The 27,376-nt window shown below is 38.7% G+C and overlaps 1 protein-coding gene across 9 annotated transcripts; it reads right to left on the bottom strand.

The window, feature by feature from the left end:
* Nucleotides 1-1,184: 1,184 nt before the first annotated feature.
* RUFY1 (RUN and FYVE domain containing 1) lies at nucleotides 1,185-26,671 on the bottom strand. Of its 9 annotated transcripts, none has more exons than XM_088133822.1 (19): nucleotides 26,354-26,671; nucleotides 20,990-21,160; nucleotides 17,732-17,849; nucleotides 17,112-17,213; nucleotides 16,634-16,757; nucleotides 15,938-15,999; nucleotides 15,566-15,631; nucleotides 15,197-15,266; nucleotides 14,543-14,644; nucleotides 13,306-13,422; nucleotides 11,649-11,816; nucleotides 10,082-10,179; nucleotides 9,209-9,328; nucleotides 8,002-8,131; nucleotides 6,862-6,956; nucleotides 6,520-6,633; nucleotides 5,824-5,872; nucleotides 5,349-5,426; nucleotides 1,185-2,177 (listed from the first exon to the last, which is right to left on the bottom strand). In XM_088133822.1, the coding sequence occupies exons 1-19, from the start codon at nucleotides 26,625-26,627 to the stop codon at nucleotides 2,034-2,036; spliced, it is 2,202 nt and encodes a 733-aa protein (XP_087989948.1). In that variant the 5' UTR covers nucleotides 26,628-26,671; the 3' UTR covers nucleotides 1,185-2,033. The 9 variants fall into 9 exon arrangements, with proteins under 9 accessions (XP_087989948.1, XP_087989947.1, XP_087989952.1 ...); XM_088133821.1 differs by having other exon boundaries at nucleotides 20,990-21,163; nucleotides 26,354-26,670; XM_088133826.1 differs by having other exon boundaries at nucleotides 20,990-21,163; nucleotides 26,403-26,542.
* Nucleotides 26,672-27,376: the final 705 nt, after the last annotated feature.

Genomic DNA, 27,376 nt, shown 5'->3' with positions numbered 1-27,376 from the left:
GCGACCTTCACTGCTGGCTTCTGACAAGCAAAGTAAATGGAGAAGTCAGCAGGAGATTGCAAATGGTGGCCACATGACTGCAGGATGCTGGGACCATGTGGGATTAGCCTAACAGCAACTGGGATTACTGGAACTGATGTCATTGTCACATGATGTGCTCTATGACTGTCACTTAGCGACAGAGTTCCTGGTCCCAATTACTATGGGTAAGTGAGGACTACCTGTACAGTGTAAATTCTCACTTCAATTGATTTTGGGGTGGGGAGGGAAGGTTATCTGTTAAAACTGAACATCTGATAACCTAGATCAAATTTTTCGAGCCTATCCATTTCTCTCCAGCAATATACAGTGGCAAGTGTTAAGATACTCAGTTGTTTACAAAACGATTGTGGGTGGGGGTATTGAGAACCTTTCCCAAATAGTGAATGCAGGATTGAACTAATGAGTTCCATTATTTGGGTTTTACCACATGCTAGAGGTTAGACTTGTTCATTGCATTTGAAGTATGCTTAACCAAGGTCTTCTAAATCAAAGATGATTATTTGACTACTACAGAGAATACCAAAGCTCAAAACTGGGTCTACCTGAAAGACAACCCTGTAATTGCCTCAGTGGTATGAGTCAACTTATGCCTTAATTCATTTCCAATATGTAAACACACATTCCAGGAAGGAAGCAATCCTAGTTCTCTTAATAATGAAATCAAAACTTACTTTACCTTTTCTGTTCACTCAGTGGTTTTTTCTAATGCCATTACTACTTTTTGACTCCATGCCCTTGTCCATCCTTTCCTGAACCATGTTATTCCCTTCAGCCATTTAAATTATATTTAGCTTTTTGCCTTAATTTCAAACATGCTAATATTTTTCCTGTCTTTAAATTATTTTGTTTTGATTTCAGGCTGTAGCAACATGGCATTTCCCATTAGTTTTCATTTTTCCAACTTGTTATTGATTCAGGATAGTCATTGAAATTAATACATAGCCCCAGCTGATGGCTTCATTGTGATTATTAATCTTCAATTCCAATTTAAACAATGTTTCTTTACACTGATTTCCCCAAATCCAGTAGACATCCTATTTGCCTATTACAACATACCTAGGTAACCTCATGTTTTTAATGCCTTTTAAGTGTTACTTTCATCTAATAGATCCAAATTAATAATTGAAGACTCAACTGCTTGCTTTTTCAGGATGTCCTTTATTTCATGGTCATTCTTTTCTCAGCCTTCAAGCTACAAAGACATAACATCTACCATGTCCTGTGTTCACAATTTTTAATGCTTCGCAGTTATTCTGTAAAACTATGTAATTGCTGCCCAGTTGTAAAAAAATGCATAACTTTTAAAATTGTATACTTCTATGGAAACCCTGGAAGACAGATTCATTAGTTTCTGCAGCATGCCCTTCTCAGCTCACCCCAGATAATACACCTTGAAAGTGTACTGTATTTTGTTAGTTTAAGGACAGTATGAAAATATGCAAATTTAGTTACAAATATATTAAAGAACATTTAACAGAAGTCCAGATCAACTTTATTGCATAATCACTATTTTACAGATAACTTATAAACTTTATTCTGTTCACTTTTGAAAGATTTAGAAGGCACATCCAAGCATACATCGCTTTAAAAAATGCTTTCATAGATTTAGATTTAAGACGTTAACATTTTCATCTTTTACTACATACACATCTACAGAAATTTAAGTGAACTGTTACAGAAGACAGATCGAGGAAATAAGTGTTCAGAAAAGTAATTTGTTTTGGAGCAAATCTATAAATGTGAAGTATAAAGTTAACATTCAAACAATAGATATTTTGGATTTTAAAAACAAAAGTTTGTGCACATTTTGCTGGCACTTAATCTATACAAAAATAGTTTCCGTGATTTTGGTATCCGATTTTTATAAATTCTTGTCCTGTTCAAATATAACATACAGTGCCATATATGATAACAAAGAATGGTGGAATTTAGAATATTAAAAAACTATTACACTTAAGGTTCATTCTCTGGTCTTAACATTTTGGAATATTTTAGGAAGAATTTGATGAACACCTCTGAAGCAGTAAAGTATGGCAGGTATCACAAACTCGTACAGGCTTTGGATATGATGGAAGTGCGAGTTCATTGCTTGAACAAGTATTACAAAAGATGTGACCGCAGTTTCGACAGTGGTGCTGCAGAAACAGGCAATGTAATCTTAGTATTAAAACAAACTTGAACGAAAATAATGACTTAAAAATGGCCCCAGCCCTGAAAAAGTTCATAGAAATCCCATAAGAACAGTGGAACTAGAAAGTTTGAAAATGCTACTTATGTCATCCCCTTCCAAATAAAATACTGCAATCACTTACTCTGGGAATATAAACTGGAAATGGACTACCTTTGGAATGCCTCCAAATGGCATGTTAGCTAGAGCATTCTGGGGTTGCTGATCATATCCCCTTCAGTCTTCTAAAGGATAAACAGTTCTTTCAAAGGCATCCGGAACACCATCCCCTACCCCCCGAGATATGTCTGCTCCCCACTCTGGACATGTTCAAAAGACCTGAAAATCTGGCTCCTTCCCTAGGCCTTGGATTAGAGTAGGTGGCAAGTCTTGCACGTTAGTTTTTTTTTCCTGGCATTTGGATGTGTATTTTTTAATTGTATGCCACCAAGCGTTGTAGAATTGGACAGCCTTATAAATTTCATAAATACATCTATTTGTCTTCATAGGACTTGCTTCTAGTCTTCCAATAATCCCCACTGCCCTTTCTGAACCTGTTCCAGTTTCTCTGAAGCCTTAAAAGTGGGGTATCCAGAGGGATATAGTACTTGACTTGGGGTATGACCAACGCACAAGAAATGCTAGCGCTGCTGATTTCTCTGAATTGTGAGATATAAAAGACGAGACTTGGATTGCACTAGAATCAAAGGGGCATGTCTCAGGATTTAATTAGAATGGTGCAATCTTAACTCCCGCTTAAAGCCATTAGTTTAAGGACCCCAAATTAGCTTGAGGTACTCTCAATTATATTTTCTGTTAGAACAATTGTTCAGATAGAGTTATCTACATTACCACGATGCTTTATTTACTGTATTTAACATAATGACATTTAAACTGATTCCCCCAGCCCCCTAAAGAAGAACAGATAGAAACAAAATTATAAACAGGTAACTATCTCATTTACAAAATTAATTGATTTTAATCTCCATCCACATATTCCAACCATTTATACACTACTTTGTCACCAAGTGGAGAATGCAAGTATGTATTACTTGCATATGCACCACTGTAGCAGAAACTGCAAAGAATGGGTAGGGCTACTTGGGTTGTAAAACTCCAGATGACCTTAAAGTGACAGCAAAAGAGTTGGAGGTTTCTCTATCTCTTTGCTATCTGGAGTTTTGCAGCCCAGCTATGGTAAACCTAGAGATAGGATATAAGGGTAAGGGGTAGCTGCACTGAGAAGGGAAGGAAAGGAGGAGTGGAGAGTGGAGAAACAAAACTGGATGGAAACAAGACAAAGGGAAAAGGTAACTAACTGAATCGGAAGGAATGGGGAGAAACCCTATAAAGGATATAATAATACTATTACCACTAATAAGTTCTATTACATATTAAATTTATATGCCATCCAACTCCGAATGACTCTGGGCGGTTTACAATTATTAAAAACATTAAAAACAGAAAATAAAGATTATGAAATAATTCAGTACAGAAATTAATGGCTACAGCCAAAGTGTCGTGTTCACCTGTAACTTTTGGAATTAATTACAGATGTACTTTTCAGCTCCCTAAATACTGAATAGTTTATAGTTAAGTAAATACAGAATAGCCTTTTCAAAAGCCAGATTAAATGTGTTACCATCAAACATGCTATATGGTAGATTTCAAAAAATCCCCATTTCTCATTTTGTCCCTGTAATACTGATCTTGAAATGGTGGATCATATTTTATTGTATTGTGAATTTTATAAGAGTCTTCAAGCAGAACGTTATCTGGCCTATTTTAAAATCAAAACCAGGAAGAGATGCTTCTGAGTATGTTAAAATTTTACTTGCAGATGAAAATCCTAAAATTACAGAGGCAACAGCCAGATTTTTAACTATAGTTATAAAAACAAGGTTTTTAGTAACACATCAATGAGTTGAAGTTTTCAGTGTATTATGTAATATTTATTAAATATTTCACTTAAACTGTTTTATCTAATGCCAAATTTTAGCTTATATTTGTAACTTGCTATTTGGGCCTTTTGGCCATAAATAAATTTAACAGAATATAAAAACACAAAGGCAGCACAAGACAAAAGAACAAAGATGGTAAAGGAAACAAACCCTGAAGGGAACAAGGAAAAAGAAGAAAAGGGGCACCAGGCGTCCTCACCCAAGGCCTGGGAAGAGAGCCACATCTTCAGGCTCTCTGAAATATCAGTAGGGCGGGGGCTGTTTGAATCTTGGGAGGAACCTCATTCCAGAAGGCAGGTGTTGATATAGAGAGCACGCCTCCAGGTTCCCGACAGGTGGCCTTATTTAACAGATGGAACCTGGAATGCACCAACTCTGCCACATCGAACTGGTTGAGCAGATACTACGGGAGACGGGTGGTCGGCCCCTCAAGTAACCAGGCCCTAGGTAACCACCAGCACCTTGAATTGCCCCCAGAAGCAAGCTGACAACCAGTGCAGCTCACAAAGCAGAGGTGTTACGTGGGCATACCAAGGTGTGCCCATCACTGCCTGCACTGCTGCATTCTGGACCAGCTGAAGCGTCCAGGTGGCCTTCGAGGTCAGCCCCATGAATGCATTGCAGTAATCAAGCTGTGAGGTGATCAGGGAATGAGTGACTGAAGTGCCCCTGATCTAGGAAAAGATGCAACTGGTGCATCAGATGAAGCTGGGCAAAAGCCTTCCTGGTCACAGCTGCCACCTGCTCACTGAGCAAGAGCTGTGAGTCCAGGAAGACCCCTAAATTGAATGGGGAAGTGCAACCCCATCCAAGGCCAAAGTTGGAATATCCCCAGATCTGGCAGTCAAGTACCCAGAGCCACTCAGTCTTGGTAGGATTGAGTTGGAGATGGTTCTTCCCCATCCAAACCCACCCGGCTCCAGGCACTGGGACAGAACCTCGACAGCCTGGCTTGGCTGGCCTGGAGTTGAAAAATATAATTGGGTACAGACAGCTCCTGGAAAGCAGCAGCAGCAAGGCATCTGATGTACCTCTTGCTCATTCCTTTGTTTTCAACAGCTTCTATTTTATCAGTGGAAAAAAGGAAGATGGACCCCACTCCCCACTACTGGGAAAAATAACTCCTTCCACCAGGATAAATATAGTAATATTGGAGCCTTGTTCTCCGCTGATACTACCTTTCTTCTTGAAATGGAGAACTCTTTCTCACACTGCTTACAGTTGGTTGCTTCATCATCTTTTAGCCATGCGTGTCCCTAATATTTAAGCAAAATAATAATTTTTAGCTTAATTGAATGTATATAGGTTTAGAACAAATTAGACAATCTTTTGAAAGTTCCTGTATACTGTATTAATTATATATCTAGCTCCCCAAATAGATTTATATTAACCCATATCTATGCTTACATTGGGCAATTTGCTTCAAAATAAACATGCAGAGGATTGTGTTGCCACATTGGGAAATATTATATTGACTACTACATGCCATATTTAAAGAACAGAAAATATCAAGATGCTAGGTCAATATTTTTATAGTTTTACTAGATTGTCAATGACATTCCCCATGCAAAGTACTCATGAAGAGTAAGATACTAATAAAATGAGTTACCAGTCTCTTAAATGAATCTTAATATATTATTGAAGGAAAAATACCTTTAATGCTTTATTTACTTCTTTAATATCTTCCATTTTAAGTTTTGATCTGGAAAAAAAAATAAATCTAGTAATATTTTTCAGTTGCCTGGTATTAACCTACACCACCACACTTTTTCTTGTCATTAAAATACTGACTCATCTAAAGAAGCATCACTGCTACTGATACAGCACAGATGAAATTCAAATCAAGATGTTCACAAGTCAGAGTTCCTTCCCTTACTATATTACACTAATTCAATAAACTGTTTCTACAAGGAACAATTCCAAATTTAACAGACAAAATCCCCATGTCAATCACCATCCTCCAAATGCAGCTCCATTTTCTTTATTAACACTTAATACATTTATTGACTTCAAGAAAGAAGACTATTTGGGCCATTTCATACTTTAGTTACAACCAGAGGTTTACGTCTCAATTTATTTCAGGAAGCGCTACAGTATAAGTAAAAAAAGGTTGAAATAGAAAGCATGAACAGGCTTTAATTAGTAAAGGAGTGAAAATCTAATTTTAAAAGTGCTTTTTAAAATGTATAAATCCACTTTTTGATAAACTGCATTCTATTCTTTTTTGTTATACAAGTTCAATTAATAATGCAGTTCCTAAAAATGAAAGGCAAATAAAATGGGCACTATAAGAGACAGGGTTGTCAGATTACTGGTGACTTTGGTCTCAAGCTGTGCTCAAAATGGTACCTCTGTGCAGCAAGATAACTTTCACCCTGTCCAAGGTGGGTCTCTCTAGTAATGATCCATTTCTCAGAAGAGAGGAGGCTGAGGGCCAGAGTAGTTTTTCTCTCTGGCTTCTCCCTGGAGACAAGATTGGCTCCATTGGTAACAGTTTTCCAGAAATGATCCTGAAAGGCTTTGGGGTATTAACGTAATGTTGCCAGAACAGTTTATGTGGTTTTCGTTATTTGATTAATTTATATTTTACTGTGAATACTTTAATTGTTGCAACTCTTTGGTTAACAATTATTAGGTAGAAGTTATGGTGGTACAATTAAATAGTGACACAAATTACTGAAATATGCTTACTGGCTAAGGTGAAGCCCCATTTCTTGAAGGGCTTGTTCTTGTTCTTCACAGCTCTTTTCCAGCTGCTGCTTCTCTTCCTGCAGTTTTCGTAATTCCTAGATAGATAGATAGATAGATAGATAGATAGATAGATAGATAGATAGATAGATAGATAGACAGACAGATAGATAGATAGATAGAATACATATACACACACATACATACACACACACAGACACATTTTATACATGCACACACAATACACAGACACAAATTAAATGCGCTATATTTCTATTAGCCAGTTTCCCCGCCTTTCCTATTTCATATAAAGTTCTTTCTAAACCTTCAATTTACTGGAGAAGGTAAAGAGAAAAGTAATACACTATCTGCAGTTGAAGTGTCCAGTTTTTTTGGAAAGCCATTCTATGCTCCTGTAGCATTCATGAAAGACTACAGTTGAACTGGCTTCTATCATTATGAACCCTCCAACAGGCCAGAGAACCTGCCCATAGAGAAATTTATTGTACAGTACTAGCCCCAAAAGTCACAATGCAAAGAGCAATACACCCTTTTAAACAGGAAGCTTCTATCATCTAGAGCAGTGATTCTCAACCTGAGCAATTTTATGTTGCTGGGGAATTCTGGGAGCTGAGGTCCACACCTCTTAAGATTGAGGTTGAGAAACACTGGCCTAGAGTAATTGGTCCTTCCCTAAATTACATTGTAATTAGCAAATGTCCTGTAAAATATTAATGGTGAGAGGATGGAATGAAGGGAATGGTGTAATCATTGTCTATTGACCTTCAATGTAATCCTCCTATATCTTTCTTAGAAACATCCCCCTATGCTTTTTTCACTCCAAGGGAGAACATTTTCCCTCTTCGTAAAATACCTAGCTGGCTTAACCATGCCCGCCTTCTCTAATACACTGTGGCTCCCAATTCCAGTTCTTCCATCCATCTTTTAATCTTTCTTGTCCTTCTCCTTTTTCACTGCACATTCCTTTACTCTGCTTGGGGCTGGGTGGGAGAGGCAGTCATTCACTTAGGAGCAAGCAAACGGATCATCATTTCTGGGTAGGAGATAATCCGGCCACTATGAAATCATGAGCATAACCTGCCTTTTTTCTCTTGAAAGAAACTAAATCATCACCTGCCTTACTTTTTTCAAACCTTCTACTTGCTGCAGTTCTGCTTTCAGCAAAGCTGTAGTGTCTTTCTCTTGATGTAATTCTTGCTGCAGACTCTGTCGCTGTTCTTTCTCAGATTTTAACTCTCTCTCAATAATGGAACTGTTTAAATTACAACAAAGAAGCAACATAAAGTTAGAAACAAAACCTATTTTCCAAAAGAATTTACCTTATTAGCATTATGATATAATTTTGAAAAATAGCAGGAGTTTGTTCTTTTCCTGAGGTTAAAAAAAGGACTCTTTCTTATTTCTGTGAAAACAGCTGCTAGGATCCAGATAAGTACTCCAGGCATGTTCAAGAGCTTATCTAGAGAGATTCTGGTTTTCATTTTGGTTTAAAAGCATACTCTGAACCCCTCTTAAAAATTACTTTTGGAACTCTCATTTATCGTGCAACTTTGAATCAAAATCCGAAAATCCAAATCTCTTTTTACTTCTTGAATAAATGTATGGAACTGGAAACCAGATCTGATTTAGAATTTTTGCCTAGCCTATGAAAATTCCTCTGAAAACTATTTTTGAAACTGTCCAAAAAAGAAGAACATTTTTAAACGTTTAGCCTTCACTATTATTTCCAAATGGAGGTAAAAAATACTAAATTTCTTAGGCACAAACATATTGATAAGATTGTTAGAAATGACATTTCCCAAAAATCATTGCTCATACCTCAGATCAGAGACTTTTGCTAATGTAACTGAATTTTGTTGTACAACAATTATCTTACTACTAAGCAAGAGGAATGCTAAGTGAGGGAAAGAGGAAAAGCAATGGGATGATGATCCCTCTATCCAAAACTTGCTGCCCAATAGCACCCCCCCCAAAACCCTATTAGTTTCAGCAAGAAAAATATTAATTGTGCCAGCTCCAGTTAAGGTAGATAAGTATCCAATCCTTGGGGATACAGTCCAAGGAACTGAAGTCTGCCCCCACCCCTTGAACACTTCCTTTTGGAGCTGCTCAGTGGTAGCAGATCCACAAGCCTGTATTGGGTGAGCACTGCCAGACCAGAGGTTCCTCCTTGCCAAGGGTGCTCATCCCTGTGGGTGGAAGAACACTTCTGCTGTCTTAGCAGCTAACTGATTTTGTAAACCATAAGTTGTAAACAAAATGCTATTCTTCTATCAAAAAGGATATGGATGCAAGAACATTAAGCTAAGCACATATAAGGCAAAAGTACCAGTTGCTATCCAGCTGGATTAGTTGCTGCTTCAGTGTCTCAATTTTGCTCCCCAATTCTTGCTTCAGTTTGACATTTTTCTCTTCTGCAAGCTGCCTGGCCTTCTCTGCATGCTGCAATCTACAAAAAATGGGATACACAGACCAGGTTGTGATTGTTACTTTTTGTATCACATCAAAATGACAAGCTCAGAACATTGGAGGCCAAATCATATGTTAACACAATAAAAGGAAAGGCCATTTCATGCCTCCTGCATCATGGAAAAGTTCTTGTTAGGGAGAAGCTGCCCAGAAAAAAAGGAAACAAATTGGCATACGCCTTTGATAATATCTTTATTTAAGGTGAACCTTTGGCCTCTGCCATACTGAAAACCTGAGGTGTTCTGCCGGCAGCTTCGTGCAGTAGTGTGAAAGAACTGGTAGGGAATGCAGAAGAAAAGAACTCAGCACAGCAAAGGGTCTGAATACTATGCCAATGTGATATTTCAGTTTTTCCTTTTTAATAAATTTACAGACATTTCTAAAATTCGGTTTTCACTTTGTCATTATGGGGTACTGAGTGTAGTAAATTAATGAGAAAAAAAATGAATGTGAACGATTGTAGTATCAGGCTGCAACATAACAAAATTGAAAAAAGTGACGGGGGTCTGAATACTTTCTGAATGCACTGTAAAACCTTTCCAGGCCTTCCTCTTGTCTGAATACGCCTTACAAGCAGACTTTGTGGAAAAAATGGGTAGGTGTCTATGTCAAGTGGCACTGTGAAAGAGATGCATCCATGCTTCACTAGAAACAACTTGTCTGAACCCTGGATATGGAGAACATTGCAGAGCTGCTAAGGTCACACCTTGACCAGATTTGTGGAAGAAATCACCTGTCCTCCATTTGCTTCACAGAAGACATCATTTGATCTGTTTTGCCTTCAAAGGATGATATTGCTTCTTTTTTCTGTTGCAAAGAACTCTCTGCAGTCTGGAGTGAAAACAAATTCAGTCAGGTCATCTTAAATTAAGCGCTTCTTATGGCTTGGAACAACTGAACTGCTTGAGGGCTGTAATTTATTCATGGAGCAGTCCAACAGTTCAGAAAGATGCTCTATTACATATCTTTTCATATTATAATACTCCTTTCTCTTCAAAGGTTGTCTTAATTCTAATCAGAATTAATAAATCTGATGGCAAAAATCAAGAAAATGCCTTAGCTGTGGCACCTCAAAAGAAAAAAACTGGAAACAATCAGATACAGTTATGTTTATACTTGGACTGTAGGTTGTAACAATACAAAATAATTTACCTCTGTAGAGCAGAGATGAGCAATTATTTGGTGGCTGAAGGACATACTTGCCATTTCTTTTGGCTGGGAGAAGAAGGTCTGCAGTGGGTGGAACTTTAATATATATCACAGGACTACCTCACAAATATGAGTGGGACCAAGATTTTTTTTTTCTCAGTTCCCTTTAATGGAAGTTGGGGATTTTCTTTTTTTAAATTCCATTTAGCTTTTTAAGACCTACAGTTTGATTTTGTGTTTCCTGCTGGCAAACGGCAGGAAGCCACATCACGTGTTTGTGATTATAAGGAGCTTTGGGACTGCATGCTGGTCTGGGGCCACAGGCTGTCCACTCTCCCTACTCCAGAGCCTTTGGCCCTCTGCTGCCTGTTCAAGTACTCTATTTAAAACACTACATGAAAAGGGAATATTACATAAAAGCCTCTAGTATACTTTAAAGTGTCTCAGCTAAATAAGTGATGGAAGTTGATTAATAGGGTGCTCTCACTCACCATTATGCTTCTAAATCATCCCCCAAATCAAGAACAAGGATCCAAGTATTGCAATTTCCATCTCTTTCCCAGTCAGAAAACTAACCAAGTTAGGAAGACACATATTCACTCCCTTGTGCTTCTGTGATAAGGCTATCACAACTAAAGAACTGGGAAAGTGAATGATCATTTGCTTTTCAGCTATCATGTGAAGAGCTCCCTTGTTTGCTAATAGACAGACATTATGTAGGAGAGACTGAAGGCCAGATTGGATACAATGATCCTGGTTTCATAAGCTGCAGTTTATGAAACTAGAAATGAATTCTTGGCCTGAATGTTTTTTCTTACCCCTCACATGTCCATATGTTATCCTAGTCAGAGTTCCTTGGTATGTCCATAAAAGGGAACTCTGGCATGGAATCCAGAGTTATCCTGACTTAACATCTTTATTAGTAAACTGATCTGAAGCCAGAGTTCCCTATTTGGAATATAACAATCAAGGATCTCTAAGTTAAAATCAACAATGGGAGGGAAGATGGGAGGAGACAGAAAAGAATTTGCACATTTTCAGCTTCATAAACAAGGATTGATATTGCATCAAACTTGATGTAACTGATTAGACACTTTCAACTCCTGCATTTTAGGACTACTTATGGCCATAGCAAAGAGACTTTTGAATACCTGGGATTTATTGAACATCTGCAAATTGATAGCCTTAACTTCCTCCAATTGTTGGCGAAGTGCAACCAAGGTATCTTGTTTTTCATGTGTATCTTTCTCGAGGAGTTTCATGGCAATTTCCATCTCTGTTTTCATTGCAGTCTGAAGCTCCAATTCTTTTTCCAACTCCTTAAAATTAAAATACAAGTTGCATACGTAAAACACTTCACGTATATTATGAAAGCTCAACATATTATTTAGGGCAGCCTTCCCAATCTTATGCCCTCCTGGACTGCTGAATTGGGCTACCTCCCATAGTTCAAAACAGTCAGGGAAGGAAGTTTTACACTAAATAAGTAAAAGGATGTTTTATTTTTACCAGCTACATGGTACATTTTTCTCCACTCAAAGTGCTTTGGCTAGGATCCAAAGAGATTTACATGCATATTTGGACTTTTCAGGCCCTCCAACTCTTTCTAGTACCTCCCAAGCGTTATTGGCTAGGGACTTGTATTGTATTCAAGCAACAACAAAGACTGCAGAGGAAAGCAAAAATAATGGCCTCTGCCTAGCTTTGGGCATAGAATTTTTGAACCCTCACTAGTATATTCTTGCAACCAACTGGAAAGTCTAGTCTTTCTTATATTCAGTGCTAATGAGAAAGCCCAGGCTAATTTACACAAATCCATTTTTTGCATCACTACACCAATCAATATTTGAAAATTAATGTATTTTATATGAACATATATTTATATGAATAAAAGGGGAATTCCAAGGGCTATTCAACGTTTCCACTGCCAGGCAATGGTGGCTATGGGTATGCCCAGAACAGTGTTCTGCTATTCCTCTGCTAGGGTTCTCCCACTTTCCTTGTAATCTCCCCTGCTCACCCAACCCCTGGTTTATTCTGAACATGGATTAAAACCCTCTCTATATGGCTCCTGGCTGATCCTCTTCCCAGAGTCCGATATGGAAAAATTAAGGATGAATTTGCAAATGTAATGTTCAAGAAAGCTCTTGTATCTGCAAAGGCCGTATTTTCAAGCTTTTTACCCACTGCACAATGCTCATTTGGGCACGTGTGGCATTTGACTGCCAGCACTATTCAAACACTAACTGTGAGCATCGGTACAGCATGCTCTTTTTCCTTTTAACTTAGCTGTTAAGGATGTGAGCATTCAAGATGAGCAATTAAGTAATAGTTTAATAACTACTGTGTAGATCAGGAGCAACCAAGAGGTGTCCCCCAAATGTTTCGGAGTACAGCTTTCACAGTCCCTTGCCATTCACTGTCTGGATGAGAGCTGAAGTCCAAAACACATAGAGATCGCCGTGGTGCCAGCCTCTGAACAGATTAGGTTTGGTCTGGAATAAAAACAGGCTGGTGCAAGATCATCCACTAAGCAAAGTACCAGAGGCAGGCAGAGTTTTGCACACCTATCTTCCCTGTCTGATGTTTTCTAGCTTCCACCACAATGGTCTCACTAGTGTTTATACTTGCCCTATGATTTCCAGTTAGGCTTTCATTGAGTAATACTGCTCACTCAATCTTTCTTATTATCCTAGACCAAGTTCAGCATTTTGTAGTACTTAACTGCATTTCAGATGAGAAACGCGGTCAGCTGAGACTAAATTTAACAATTATTTTCTTTCCAGTTGATAAAATATGAGCTCTCACCATTCGAATTCTTTTCTCCTCTTTTAATTGCTTCCAGACATCAGTATACATTTCATCTAGGCCTTGTCGTGATTGTTTATAGGTTTCCAGTTCCACTTTGGTGTCCAGTTTAGTTACCTAAATTAAAAAGTGGGTGAACAATCTGCTAATAGATTGGAGACTAAATGTTTCTATAAGAGAAGTTACAAGTGGGTTGAAACTATGTTATGGAAACTATCAATGGATACTGCAAGCAACAAGTTATTTTATACCTGTGGACAATACGAGCAACAAGACGCTAAAGACTCAAAGACATTTCACTGGATGTATGTTGGTTTATGAAATTGCTGCTGTTAGCAGGGGAAAAAAAAAGCAACACACTCATTTTCATCCATTCATTTCCCTGGAAAAAGGTCAAAGAAAGTTGACTTCTGCAACAATAACTGGGAAGCCCTTTCCTATAGGAGCTGTTGTGCATCTCAGTATATACAGAAGAACTCTGGATGAGGACAATAGCTGGAAACTGAACTATGGACAGTATTTCAATGTACTACTTAATGGTATTCGTTTTAATGAGATGTACTTATTATTTGTTAAAACATCTTGCCTTTCTTTCAAGAGCTGAAGGTAACTTACATGGAGACTGCCCTTCACTTTGCCCCCACAACAATTAATCTATAAAGTAGGTTGGGCTGAGAGAGTGTGACTAATCCAAAGTCACCAAATGAGATGCCGTGGCTAAGGGTGGACTTGGATCTGAGTCTCTTCATATATTCTTTGGATACAGTCTTGCCCATCACTGCACAAAGGTCTTTTTCAATTTGGAGAGGGAAACAAGGTCCTGCTGGAAATAGCTCAACAATTTTCTTCATTCCCTCCACTCCTCTATAGCACTCAGTTCCTCAATTGCTCAAATAACATGGGGCATCCCAATGGGGCTTCTAGTGGAGGGGAAAATCAAAGACTCAACTCTTTTCAGAGTCAGATGCCTAGAGCATACGAGTTTAAATCCTCCTCCTCGTCTAATAGCTGAGCACAAATCTGTATCTAATCTACTGTCTCTTTATCAAAATGATCATATGTTGTTGCATCTTGCAAACAGAGGACTATCCTTCTATGCCATAAGAGATTTTATTTATGCATGTTTTGTACATTTTTTGTGCTAGAAAGAAAAACAGGTAACATTAAAAAACAAACAAACAAAGCAGTCAAGGCTCCTATGTAGTCTGAATATGACCAACTTTTCAATATTTCTGACCTCTACATGCTTTTCACTGCGTTCACGAATTAATTCATTTTCCTGCTTCAGCTCCTGTTGTTCTTCCTGAAGTGCTTTGATTCGATCCGTTGCTGCTGACAGCTGGCAAAAGGATAGTAGAGGGAGGGTGATTAAAAAACAAGATGAGCAACTTTCCCCAAACAAAACATTAATATATCATCCTGCTGTTCATAAAAATCTGCTACTCAACAGTGCCTCAAATGAAGACCTGACAAGACTACATTTCAAGATTTAGCGGCTAAAGCAGATGCCCTTGATTATTTTACTATTCCAAAACAGAAACTAATTACTCTCTTATGTTTTTTCATCCAAGCACTATTCCTTTCAGATGATAGCATGAACTTACTCTGACCGTAATAATTACTTAATAAGTGTTGTAGCTTGATGTCCTGAACATTTTATACACAAAGCATGCATTTGTTTTCTGGAATCCTGAGATAAAGATAAGTCAGATGGATCAGTGGTTTGTTATAAAAGTAGCTTCCCATGTTCCTGTGCCTAGAAGTTATAATCAATCTACAAGCTACAATCTAGGTCTTTTCTTTGTTATTATGCCTCTAGTTTTCTTCAGATATTTGTCTGAGCTATTTAATTTAAAAAGTAAATGAAATAAATGTCACAACCACCACAAACCTCTTCCTGGAGCTTGGAATTTGTTTTCTCTAAGCACTCTATCTTGCTCTGAAGATCTCCAACAGTGCAACTATAAAGAAAGAGGATCAGTATCTGTATAATTCTAACCACTTCATCCCAAATAGAAAAATACGTTTCTAAAAACAGTCAAGGTTCCCAAACTAATAAAATGTGTGAAACAATATGGTCTAATCCAAGGCAAAACTTGGGGTTCTAACTAGAGGGAAGGACATAAGGTCTAGAGATGCTAGAACTCAAGAGAGTAAGGAAAACAGCAGGCTTCTCTAGGTAGGCAGAGCATCCTTTATATTAAAACTGTAGTCTTCATATGAGGGTGGGGGGAATAAAGCATTAACCAGCAAACTATACCTTAGATGTCGATTAAGTTCTTCTACATAATGTTTCTGGTCAAGCACAGCAGTAATTCCTTCATCACTGACATTAAAAGAAAGATAATTTTCTTTTCAGAATAGTCAAGTCTTTCAAGTGCTACATTTACATTAGAAAGGTGGTTGTATAACATACTCATCGTACATGCTACAAATACAAATCCTGAACACCATAATCAGTAGATACAATAATTTACACTGTTTTATACTTTTCTCCTCTTTAATTTGCCTATATCTATTCTGGTTTCCATTTTTTTCTCTGTAAATGCACTAGAGAAGATTAAACTGGACTCATCTCTGATATAGTTTTCTGATACACAGTTTTAAAAAACAGAACCTTAATTATACATACCCTTTGCCATTGTCACCAGACTGTGTATCCTTAAGGTACAGAGAAAAATCAATCACTGCAACCTGAAAAGAAAAGATATACAATTTAATTAAATTAACTGTATTATGCCTCTAATAGGATTCACTGTGACATGCTTTTCATACCCTTTTCACTTTCAAGGAAATGAAATGTAAGGGAATTAAGGGCATTAACATAGTCAATTGATTTTCATTGTCCCAAGCTGAACTCAAATATTTGATTCCTTGATAGAGACCACTTTGACAGCACTAGTGTCCAGTGGAATGAGCCATGCAAGGCAGAGAAGCCGGTATCAGCTACAGAGTATACCAGCCAAGCAAAATTGTTCCAAAGGAGGAGGACATGACTTGGCTGACCCAGTGACACCCACTACAATCAAGCAAGAAAGAGGAGCAAATAAACTGCATAGATGATCTCTGCAGGAGGAAGAGGATGACCACAAGATCCAGAATATGACCACCCAATTTGCATAGACTCAAAGCCTTGCTATTTATGATTTTATTATCTGTGGTCTTATGTTGGAACAGAACTTCTGTAAATAACAAAAGCCACCTGTAAATACAATTATTATATTTTCAGAAACATCTAAAACAATATGAATTCACCCTGATTACCCCTGGTTCAGGCCTACAGTTGTCATTTGGGAGTATGACTTAGTTTAAAGGAGGCAATTTTCACCTGGGAATCCAAGTCTTCTCCTTTTAAACAGAGATTTGCATCAATGACATTTAGCCCCACTAACAGACCCACAATCACAGCTCCTTCTTCTTCCATCATCAAGGCATCAGACTCATAAAATTCACTAGGAAAGGAAAATATAATGATTTAGAGAGGAATATTTTACTGGTCACCACTGTGGAAGATTTACTTGAGGATAATTCAAAAGACTTTTTCTAAACTGAATGTCTCTTATCCAATTTATATTCTGAATACAAACATGGGGCTAGCTTTAGTACAAATGGAAGGGTTTCTTCTTTTGCCGGGAGTTTCAGATGCAGCAATGCTTTTCTCCCTGCAGAGGAGTGAGAGGAAGAGGGAATGGTCTGTCCCCATTTTCCACCGGCAGAAGTGTTCCAAACTGAATTCTGGATCTAATTTAACTGCTTCTCTTTCTGCACAGTAACAAATGTTCTTCTTGAAGAAAAATCTAAAGTACCTTAAGAGACACTTGTGATCCAAGAGTACTTTCAAGTAATCTGCCAGTTTCTTTTGCATCACAGCAAGATAAAGCCAAGCTCTGCCTCTTCCGACTGGAGTCCTACAACCCCACAGGAAAATCACTGATTAAATATGTCAAACTGATCAGCATTGAAAAGGAATCAGAAACAAAATACTGCCAGGTTAAACATAAACAGCATTTGCTAAAAATATAACTATTTTCCACAGAAAATTATTTGTCAGAAGAACTAGAAAAATATTTAGCCTGCCCACTTTTTAACTTAATACTTTTCCTTTAGGTTGAATAAGTATGCAACATTATTGTAAGTATTAAAATACTTGATACAGAAGATTTTGAAAGACAGTAAATAAAAGGCAATACAGTTAATTTTTATTATTATTACTCTAAATAAACAAAAATATTCTGACTTACAATTCTTGTGAAAAAAATATCTGCTTTTAACTGGAGGTCAGCAAATATCATCTGATTAGGTTAACAAATCACTACTAACAGTATTAAGAAGACAATTATAGTAATGCACTGAGATCTCATTCCTTTAAACAATGTTTTCTCTTATTAACCCCAATTAAAGAACCCCAAGATCTGATTCTACTCACTTTAATTCTGGCAGATTTCTGACACTTGTTGCTAAATCTGATGCCTCTGGACAAAGTTTCTCCACTAATTCTAAAGGTCCAAAGAACGATTTGTTCTGCCCAATAAAACTCTTCTTAGCTAGATAAAGGTAGAGCAAAATGGAAGAAAACACATATTATTCTACTTCAGTTCATGTAATGCAGATATCTACAAATACAACTTAATTGGAATGCACTTCTAGACAATCACTGAAAAAAGCTGCAGTGAGTAAATATCTGTATCACAGACTTCCTTATATATTAAAGGAACTTAATATATAAGTAACACACTCACAGTGGGGCAAAAAAGTATTTAGTCAGCCACCAATTGTGCAAGTTCTCCCACTTAAAAAGATGAGAGAGCCCTGTAATTTTCATCATAGGTATACCTCAACTATGAGAGACAAAATGGGGAAAAAAATCCAGAAAATCACATTGTCTGATTTTTAAAGAATTTATTTGCAAATCATGGTGGAAAATAAGTATTTGGTCAATATCAAAAGTTCATCTCAATACTTTGTTATATATCCTTTGTTGGCAATGACAGAGGTCAAACGTTTTCTGTAAGTCTTCACAAGGTTTTCACACACTGTTGCTGGTATTTTGGCCCATTCCTCCATGCAGATCTCCTCTAGAGCAGTGATGTTTTGGGGCTGTCGCTGGGCAACACAGACTTTCAACTCCCTCCAAAGGTTTTCCATGGGGTTGAGATCTGGAGACTGGCTAGGCCACTCCAGGACCTTGAAATGCTTCTTACGAAGCCACTCCTTCGTTGCCCAGGCGGTGTGTTTGGGATCATTGTCATGCTGAAAGACCCAGCCACGTTTCATCTTCAATGCCCTTGCTGATGGAAGGAGGTGTTCACTCAAAATCTCACGATACATGGCCCCATTCATTCTTTCCTTTACACAGATCAGTCGTCTTGGTCCCTTTGCAGAAAAACAGCCCCAAAGCATGATGTTTCCACCCCCATGCTTCACAGTAGGTATGGTGTTCTTTGGATGCAACTCAGCATTCTCTCTCCTCCAAACACGACAAGTTGAGTTTAGACCAAAACGTTCTACTTTGGTTTCATCTGACCATATGACATTCTCCCAATCCTCTTCTGGATCATCCAAATGCTCTCTAGCAAACTTCAGACGGGCCCGGACATGTACTGGCTTAAGCAGGGGGACACATCTGGCACTGCAGGATTTGAGTCCCTGGCGGCGTAGTGTTACTGATGGTAGCCTTTGTTACTTTGGTCCCAGCTCTCTGCAGGTCATTCACTAGGTCCCCCCGTGTGGTTTTGGGATTTTTGCTCACCGTTCTTGTGATCATTTTGACCCCACGGGGTGAGATCTTGCATGGAGCCCCAGATCAAGGGAGATTATCAGTGGTCTTGTATGTCTTCCATTTTCTAATTATTGCTCCCACAGTTGATTTCTTCACACCAAGCTGCTTGCCTATTGCAGATTCAGTCTTCCCAGCCTGGTGCAGATCTACAATTTTGTTTCTGGTGTCCTTCGACAGCTCTTTGGTCTTGGCCATAGTGGAGCTTGGAGTGTGACTGTTTGAGGTTGTGGACAGGTGTCTTTTATACTGATAACAAGGTCAAACAGGTGCCATTACTACAGGTAACGAGTGGAGGACAGAGGAGCCTCTTAAAGAAGTAGTTACAGGTCTGTGAGAGCCAGACATCTTGCTTGTTTGTAGGTGACCAAATACTTATTTTCCACCATGATTTGCAAATAAATTCTTTAAAAATCAGACAATGTGATTTTCTGGATTCCCCCCCCCCAATTTTGTCTCTCATAGTTGAGGTATACCTATGATGAAAATTACAGGCCTCTCTCATCTTTTTAAGTGGGAGAACTTGCACAATTGGTGGCTGACTAAATACTTTTTTGCCTGACTGTAGGAATGTACGATAAAGTATTTCCATATATCATACTCAAGTAACAATCTTATGCATACTTACTGTGGAAGTAAGACTCACTGAACAGAATGAAGCTTCTTTCCAAGTAACCAAATTGCACTGTCAAGTTCTTGCAAAGCAACAACATACACATGCATTTATAATGTTTAGGGCTACTATAATGGAGCTGCAAATATGCAGAAGACCAAAGTGGTTTTCTGGATTTTTGCAGGGTAGATATGGCAGCCCTAATAATTTTATTCTCAAACCTTCTTCTTTAACTAGAGTAATTGCCTTTTTTTTTTTTTGGTGCCCTCAAGTCAGTCTTGACTCCTGGCAACTACCTGGACTACTCCCTGCAGTTTTCTTGGCAAGGTTCTTCAGAAGTGGTTTGCCATTGCCTCCTTCCTAGGGCTGAGAGGGAGTAACTGGGCCAAGGTCACCCAGCTGGCTTTGTGCCTAAGGTGGGACTAGAACTCATGGACTCCCGGTTTCTAGTCTGTTGCCTTCACCACTACACCAAACTGGCTCTCACCAGCAGAGTAACTGTTTACTTTATATTATTACCTGCATTCACACATACACACAAAAAGAATGAAACTCAAAACCTGTTCAGTATACCATGTTCAGAAATAAGTAGCATATATACATTTGACAAAATATAATTAAACAAAGTAATAAAAAAACTGGTATTTTAAAAAAATCAGGAATTATATATATTTTTAAAAGCACAGAATAATAAAGACTTAGATGAAGACATGACATTTTAGGAGGCATTTAAAACATGGTAATTGTCCTTGAATATGAGTGGAAAAAACATTCCAGAGAGTGGACCCACTTAACAGAACCACCTCTAGGAAGTCACCTTAGCTGGCTTTTTACAAATTGTGACACAAATAGCAGCCCCTTCCCTGATTATTTTAGGAAGATTAATAGCAAGAAAAATAACTTTCGTACAACTAGTCTCATGTTGTTCAGGGCTTCATATGCTAACTGCAAGACCTTGAACCTGTTTCAGTAACCAATAAACTGTGCCTCTGAGCTGCTTTAAATCACTTCTGGTTCCTTAATGCATAGAAGTAGGCAAATAAGTCAAACTATGCATTCTATTTTAAATGTGTGATTTTTTCCTTTTCTTCATTACTTCTAAGCATTTCTTCATGGTCCAATTACAGAAATGAACTACAACTTTTTGGGTAAGTTCCACAAATATCTGTTGGCTATTTCTGTTATATGGGGATAACTAAATAAAAAAGGCATGGTGTCATTTAACTATTCTTAACCAATCAAAATAATATGTTTTCAACTGCACAAACCCAAAATCAAAGTTGAAGCAAACTTACCTTTAAGGCCATGCTTGAGACAATGTTCTAAAACAACAAAGAACTGCTGCAGAGGAGGGAAGTCAGAATCAAGAGTCCTCCCCAAACTCAAAGCTGACTGGATTAAGACTTTAATGCTCAATTTCATCATATTCACAAGATTGGAACGCTCTTCCATTGTGTGGGATCTGGCTGCTAATCACACATAGACAAATAAACATGCATATAAAAAAACAAAGACTTGTAAAAGATCTGTAGGCTTATTTCAAAAATATGAAACCACACAAATAAGCATTTTCCTGTCATGCTAAAAAAAAAAAACCACCTCTGGAACAGCATATACAGGTACTATTCATAAAAAGGCCAAAAGGCTCTAAGGTATTTTTAGACAGCAAAAATGCTTAACAATAATGCATTCTAAATCAGTATGGCAAAATGCAACCAGGTATGTGTGCGTATGCCAAAATGTGCACATAAAGAACCATGTCACCCTCATTGAGTTTTGGTATCTGCAATGATCCTTAAAAGTGCACATGTTCTTCTCCCCAGAAGGATGCTTGCAGTGCAACATTTTAATACTATTTCATGTTCCCTACAGGAATGACCGTCACAGCTGTTTATAAACACAAACAGAAGAAATCTTGTAAGCTTGTTAATACAGAAAATAGTCGAGACTACAGAAGAAACCCCAGGGTTCACTCTTGGCCTTATTCAGGGGTTCGAGTGAGAAAGCAAACATTTCAATTTCCGCACAAAATCGGGAGCAGAAGCAGTTTTCCTTAGCAAAGAGGGCAAAGTCATGGGCGTCCTCGTGCATGCGTTTCTCCATGGTCCCACACTTACAGATATACGTGGGCTGCTCAGTGCTGATAAGCTTCCCCGATGTCGATCCCCCACTCTCCACCCCCCCGGAGAGGACCATCTTATACTCCCGCCTTCCCGCAGGCAAAATCCTCATTTCCTCCCTCCCCCTTCATTCCCCATTGGGTTTCTCACCTGCACCTGCGTTACCCGAGCAACATCTCCCACCCCCTCCACGTCCAAAGAAAGGTTCCTCATTGGACAAAAGCATCCCAGTCTCTGACGCCTTTTCCGCGAGCCAATTACAACTCTGCGTGAACCACTCCAAGGGTCCGGATTGGTCACGCTCTCCCATTAGTCCTCTCATGTTTTGACAGGGTAGAAAAATGTTCAGATTCCCACCCCCAAGCTCGCTTCTCATTGGACATAGAGGCAAGTTGGCTCGAGCAAACTCTGCGACATTATAAACAAGAAAGCGGAGGCGCCATTTTAGTTTGCTCCTGCATCCGGAGGTCGCGGTTTTCTAAGTCTTTCTCGCCCGCCACCTTTGGCGGGCAATGAGAGGCAGGCTTTAGCCTCCATTCCCATTTAGAGTCGCTTCCCTTTTCCCGGAGAAACCGACATCTTAAAATCCATTTTCTAACTGGAATTCAGTTCTGTCTCCTCACACCCTTCATTTTCAGGATCTCAGGATCATAGAGCCGGAAGGGGCCATGCTGTCCCACCTCCTGCTCAATACAAAATGAAGTATCTCTGACGGATCTCCCGCCAGCCTCTACCTAAGACAGGCTGGGAGGAGAGCCCACCCTTTCCCTAAGCACCTCGTTTCATTCTCGTGCGGCCCTGCCCCAGTTGTCGCGCCGTCCGTTCTTTCGGGTTGCTTTTACCGCCCTTTCCCAAAATGACCGACCTCGCCGGATAGGTTTAATACAGTGTTTTTCAAAGTTGGATATTTAAAGAAGTGTGGACTTCAACTCCCAGAGCTGACTGGGGAATTCTGGGAGTTGAAGTCCACACATCTTCAAGTTGCCGACTTTGAAAAACACCAGTTTAATACAACCTAAATGTCCTGAGCAGCCTAAATAAAGCACCACACTAAGATGGGGGGGGGGGGTGATCACCCAGGCTACAACTATAGCTATAAGGAATCGTAGACAGAACTTCTCAATTAAGTTTTGATCTTTGCCAGTATGCTGTGGTTGGGACGCAGAGTAGCTACTGATTTGTAAGATTATATGGCCAGACTGATGACATATGAATGAGAAGCAGCATTTCTGTAAGTTGTATGATGTACTGCGTGTATTGGTACCGATATGGATTGTGCAGGGGACAAAACCAAAGATGATCAGAAACCAAAAATTTAATTTTATAAGCTTGCAAGCTTTTTTAAAAGTGATAAAAATTTTATCTGCACGTGGTCATTACTTTTAAAGCTTTGAATAAAAATAAATTAAACCACTGAAACAAATGTGATGGATGTGCAGGGAAAAGGAGATCCATTTTTCCAGGAGGATATTTGGATACACTTCAGATTTAATCCTAAAAAATATTTAAAACATGATATTACACTAAATCCCCACTTTAATATAGTTTATTCTAGAGTATGGATAAGATTGCTGCCTTAGTTAGAAGCAATTTTCATTGGTGTTGGAGTTTATACATCACTGTACACAGGATATCAATCTTGTATTCACTTTCACTTAAAATTGCTGAATATTTTGTAAAAATATGGCTGACTATAACTTAATGGCTCAGCCTTTTAAACCATATTCCCCACCAAAGACCTATTAAAGACAGGTTACTCACTAAGACAATTTTAAAAAATAAGAATTTGTTGAGATGAAGTATATGTTTTGCATTGTATTTTCTCCTACTTGAGAACACTTTTGTATTCCTGATAAATGTGACGTTCCTAAATACAATAATCTATTTGATGGTAATAAATTCTTCCTGAGACTTTTAATATATTAATAAATGTTAATTTTTTCTCACTTTGAAAGCAATTGACCATCGAAACTCGGTTTCCTTTTACTGAATATTCAAAACGTTGAATAGTTAACTGTTGGGGAAACTTTTATTTGGATTCCTGCACTGGGGAGGAGATCTAAGGGGCTAAATGGCAACTTCTCATATTATGGGTGACTTAGTACGAAACATTTTTTCTTTTTTCTTTTTTTGGGGCCTTCAGGTCAGTCTTGACTCCTGGCGACTGCCTAGACATCCCTGGAGTTTTCTTGGCAAGGTTGTTTCGGAAGTGGTTTGCCATTGCCTCTTTCCTAGGGCTGAGAGAGAGTAACTGGCCCAAGGTCACCCACCTGGCTTTGTGCCTCAGGCAGGACTAAAAAACTCATTGTCTCCCAGTTTCTAGCCTGGTGCCTTAACCACTACACCAAACTGGCTCTTCAGTAAAAAACATTAGCCAACCAAATGTTAGTCTAATATGTTGTGTGAACCCAGCCTGGGGGGGAGAGGGGAATCAGTTTATAACTTAATCTCTCATACAAACCCAAAACATTGGCTTCATTGAATAAGCCATGATTTAGCTACCACAGTTAATACCATTTTTCCCCCAAAATCCGTAAGTCAGATAACCCTGATATCCTGCAGGTTTGGACACTAAAACAATACAAAATAAGGTATTAGTTCTATACACTCAATTGTATATTCCCTAAAGTATAAATACAATAATCTGCTAATCAGTATTGGAAAGCATAATTATAAAACAAGATGAACTGATACAGGATTAAATTATGAATATAAAAGTAACAATGGTTAGGAAAGGATTACCATTTTTTTCTTGTTTAAAGAATATATTTTTTCTGACTGTGAAGTATGAATAATGAAACAGTTGTATCAAACTTTTCATCTTAAGGTCAATATTCTTGAAATGAAATTTATTTCTCAAATTCTGATGAATGTATGTATATGAATTTACATTCCATTCAACTGATTTCTCTGCATCATTAAGACAATCTATTTTTGCCACATATTTTATACATGGAGTTAATTCATACCAATCCTGCTTTTAGGACTAGAAATATGTTTACATTCCAAGGGTTCACACTGTATTTTCAGAAGCCAATATTAAATGCTTAATTATATCACTAGAAATTTGCACTGATAGGACAATACTAGAATTCCTGCAGGTAATTAGTTTTATCAAGTTTATTTTGGAAGTTGACCATTGTTAACACATTATTTATTGTCAAGCAAATAATGCTTACATGGGAGTAATTCTTAGTAAACAGCGATTCTTAGTCTTGGGAGTATTACATGGGAATAATATTTACATGGGAGTAATTCTTAGTAAACTAGTGATTCTTAGTCTTCCCCCATAAATGTAGAAATGTAATGCTATCATGTAAGTGTCCCCTGCACTTTAGAGCAGACTGGAATTTTTCCGTGTGGAGAGCATTTCTGACTCTATTTTCAAAATTCTTCTGCACTAGGTGTGTCTTGTTTAGAATATACAACATACTTCAGTTCTTGGCAAAAACAACATGTGTACTAGGGCTGTGCAGCAATGCACATTCGAAGGAGAATTTGATTTGAGAATGTGTGGGGTGTTCATGTTGTACCTGTTAGAAACTCCTTAAAGAAATGTACCTTTTCCTGGGTTTGTCCCAACAAAACATATGTTTGACTTAAGGAGGTGGTGACAGGTGTGCCAACACATGTTCTAAATAACCTTTTTCTCTTTGAATTTGAATCACTGCACAATCCTAATGGATATATCCTAAAGGGTAGGACCTAAGCTAAACAATATCTTTGTCAGCACCATGTTTCATCTCTCCCTTTTGTAACTCACACTTTATTCCTTTCCAGTTTACTTAAGAGCAAATGTTTGTATACTAAAAATCTCTGGGTTTAGATCTTTTCCCCATTCTGAATTTATAATACTGTAATATGTAAGACTGTACACAATGTAATTTACAAGACATTTCCTAGCATTAATCATAATCTGATGGGCTTCAACATTACATTTAGTAAATAAATGTAGTTGCCAATTTCTACACAGCAATGTTTTCTTTTGGTATTTCAATTCAAGTAGAACTGTACTGCATATAAGTCATATAAAGAAAACAAACCAAGCCATAAACGTTGCCCTGGGCCAAGGGCAAAAAAGATGGGTCTAAAATTGAGAATCCCCTACCTTTTTGTCAACCATCCAAGGTCTAATTCACAATAAACTGAATTAGAAATATCCAGACCAATTTACCACTGGTTTTCATTTAGTTTTCTAGAACTGTGCTCTTGAATCTATTTTCAGCTTCAAGGCATAGACCTTCAACATATGGAGATCATCTCCAGGCATTTGCAGAATATTTAACAGAAACAAGTCTCCCAATGTGGGATAGAGGGAAAAGCTCCCAGATCAAAGGAAAGTCGTCTCCCCGAGCCAAGACTGCTGAGCCTGGGCATTTCTTCTAGAAACTGCATTTTTCTAGGATGCACAGTTAGCCGGAACGCAGTCACACCGAAAGTTTTCCTGACCCAGCCCCTCCTCTACCGTGGGAAAAGCCACTTACTCGTTTTACACCCCACACCACCATTACCAAATACAAGCAATAAACATAGCCATACTTTGTTTTGCTGGGCTGTCATTGCTGACTGGTTTGTGAATGAGTCCTACCGAGGCTGCAGACTTCAGAGCGTTTCCATAGCTCACTGCCAAGTTTTCCGAGGCCCTCTTGGCCAGGGAGAAGATGGGAGCGGACCAGCTGGCATCTGGGCCCCCCCTCTCTTTGCCATTGCTTTTCAGCTCAGACGCGCTGGGGATCTGGGCGCTATCAATGACTTCAAAATCCTCCCTCGCTTCAGCCGCAGGTCCATCGCCACTCTGCCCTTCTGCGGCCATCTTCCTTGGGTCATATGACACCCGTCAGGAGCCGCCGAGCCGCAGAACTTCCTCCTGCAGTTGCGCTGCGAGTTGGCGGCCCGGCCGTCGGAACTCGGTAAACAGAAGCGAAGCCGCAAGCGAGCTTACGCAATTGGCTCGCTGTGCTCTCTCCCCGCCGTTGATCTACGCTAGACGGCCTCGCCCGGCTGCCGGAGTTTTCTTCCCACGTTTTTGCTCGGAAGAAATCCCACTTGTATTTAATGAGGCTTGTTTCCCAGTACGTTTCCTGGGATACTAGTCTCAGTTTCATTGAAACTGGTGGGAGTGGGGTGCCCTCCCTACGCATACTGCTTTTCTTATAACCTCCCCCCCCACCCCACTTTCGACTAAAACCCAGCAAGGTTTTAACAAAAATCGCTGTAAAAACAGACCAGAACCCCCTTTGAAAGCCCAAATGAAAGAGATGGGCCCGAATACCTTTCCTTAGCGATGACATGCGTTATGGGGGGGGGGGGGACTGTCCGAAATAATACATTTCGATTTCAGCTACAAATATTTTACTGTTATATTTTGTATTATTTAAATTGCCGGAAGCCACCTGGCATGTTTATAAAAACAGAAAGGCAGAGTATAAATATAATGATTAAAAAGTCAACTTGCAGTATACAGTAATAAAATAGAAGAGGGATACCGCCTATCTGCTGCTAGAACCCGATACAGGGTACTAACCCTGCCTCTTTATTAAGGTTAGAAGTTTAGACGGGTTC

The sequence above is a fragment of the Python bivittatus genome, unplaced genomic scaffold, assembly GCF_059951505.1.
Source record: "Python bivittatus isolate LINGU-HERP-01145 unplaced genomic scaffold, Pbiv_v1 ctg000080_np1212, whole genome shotgun sequence".
In the NCBI taxonomy this organism is placed as follows: Eukaryota; Metazoa; Chordata; class Lepidosauria; order Squamata; family Pythonidae; genus Python; species Python bivittatus.
Note: the sequence above shows the minus strand (reverse complement) of the source record. Positions and strands in the feature narration are given on the sequence as shown.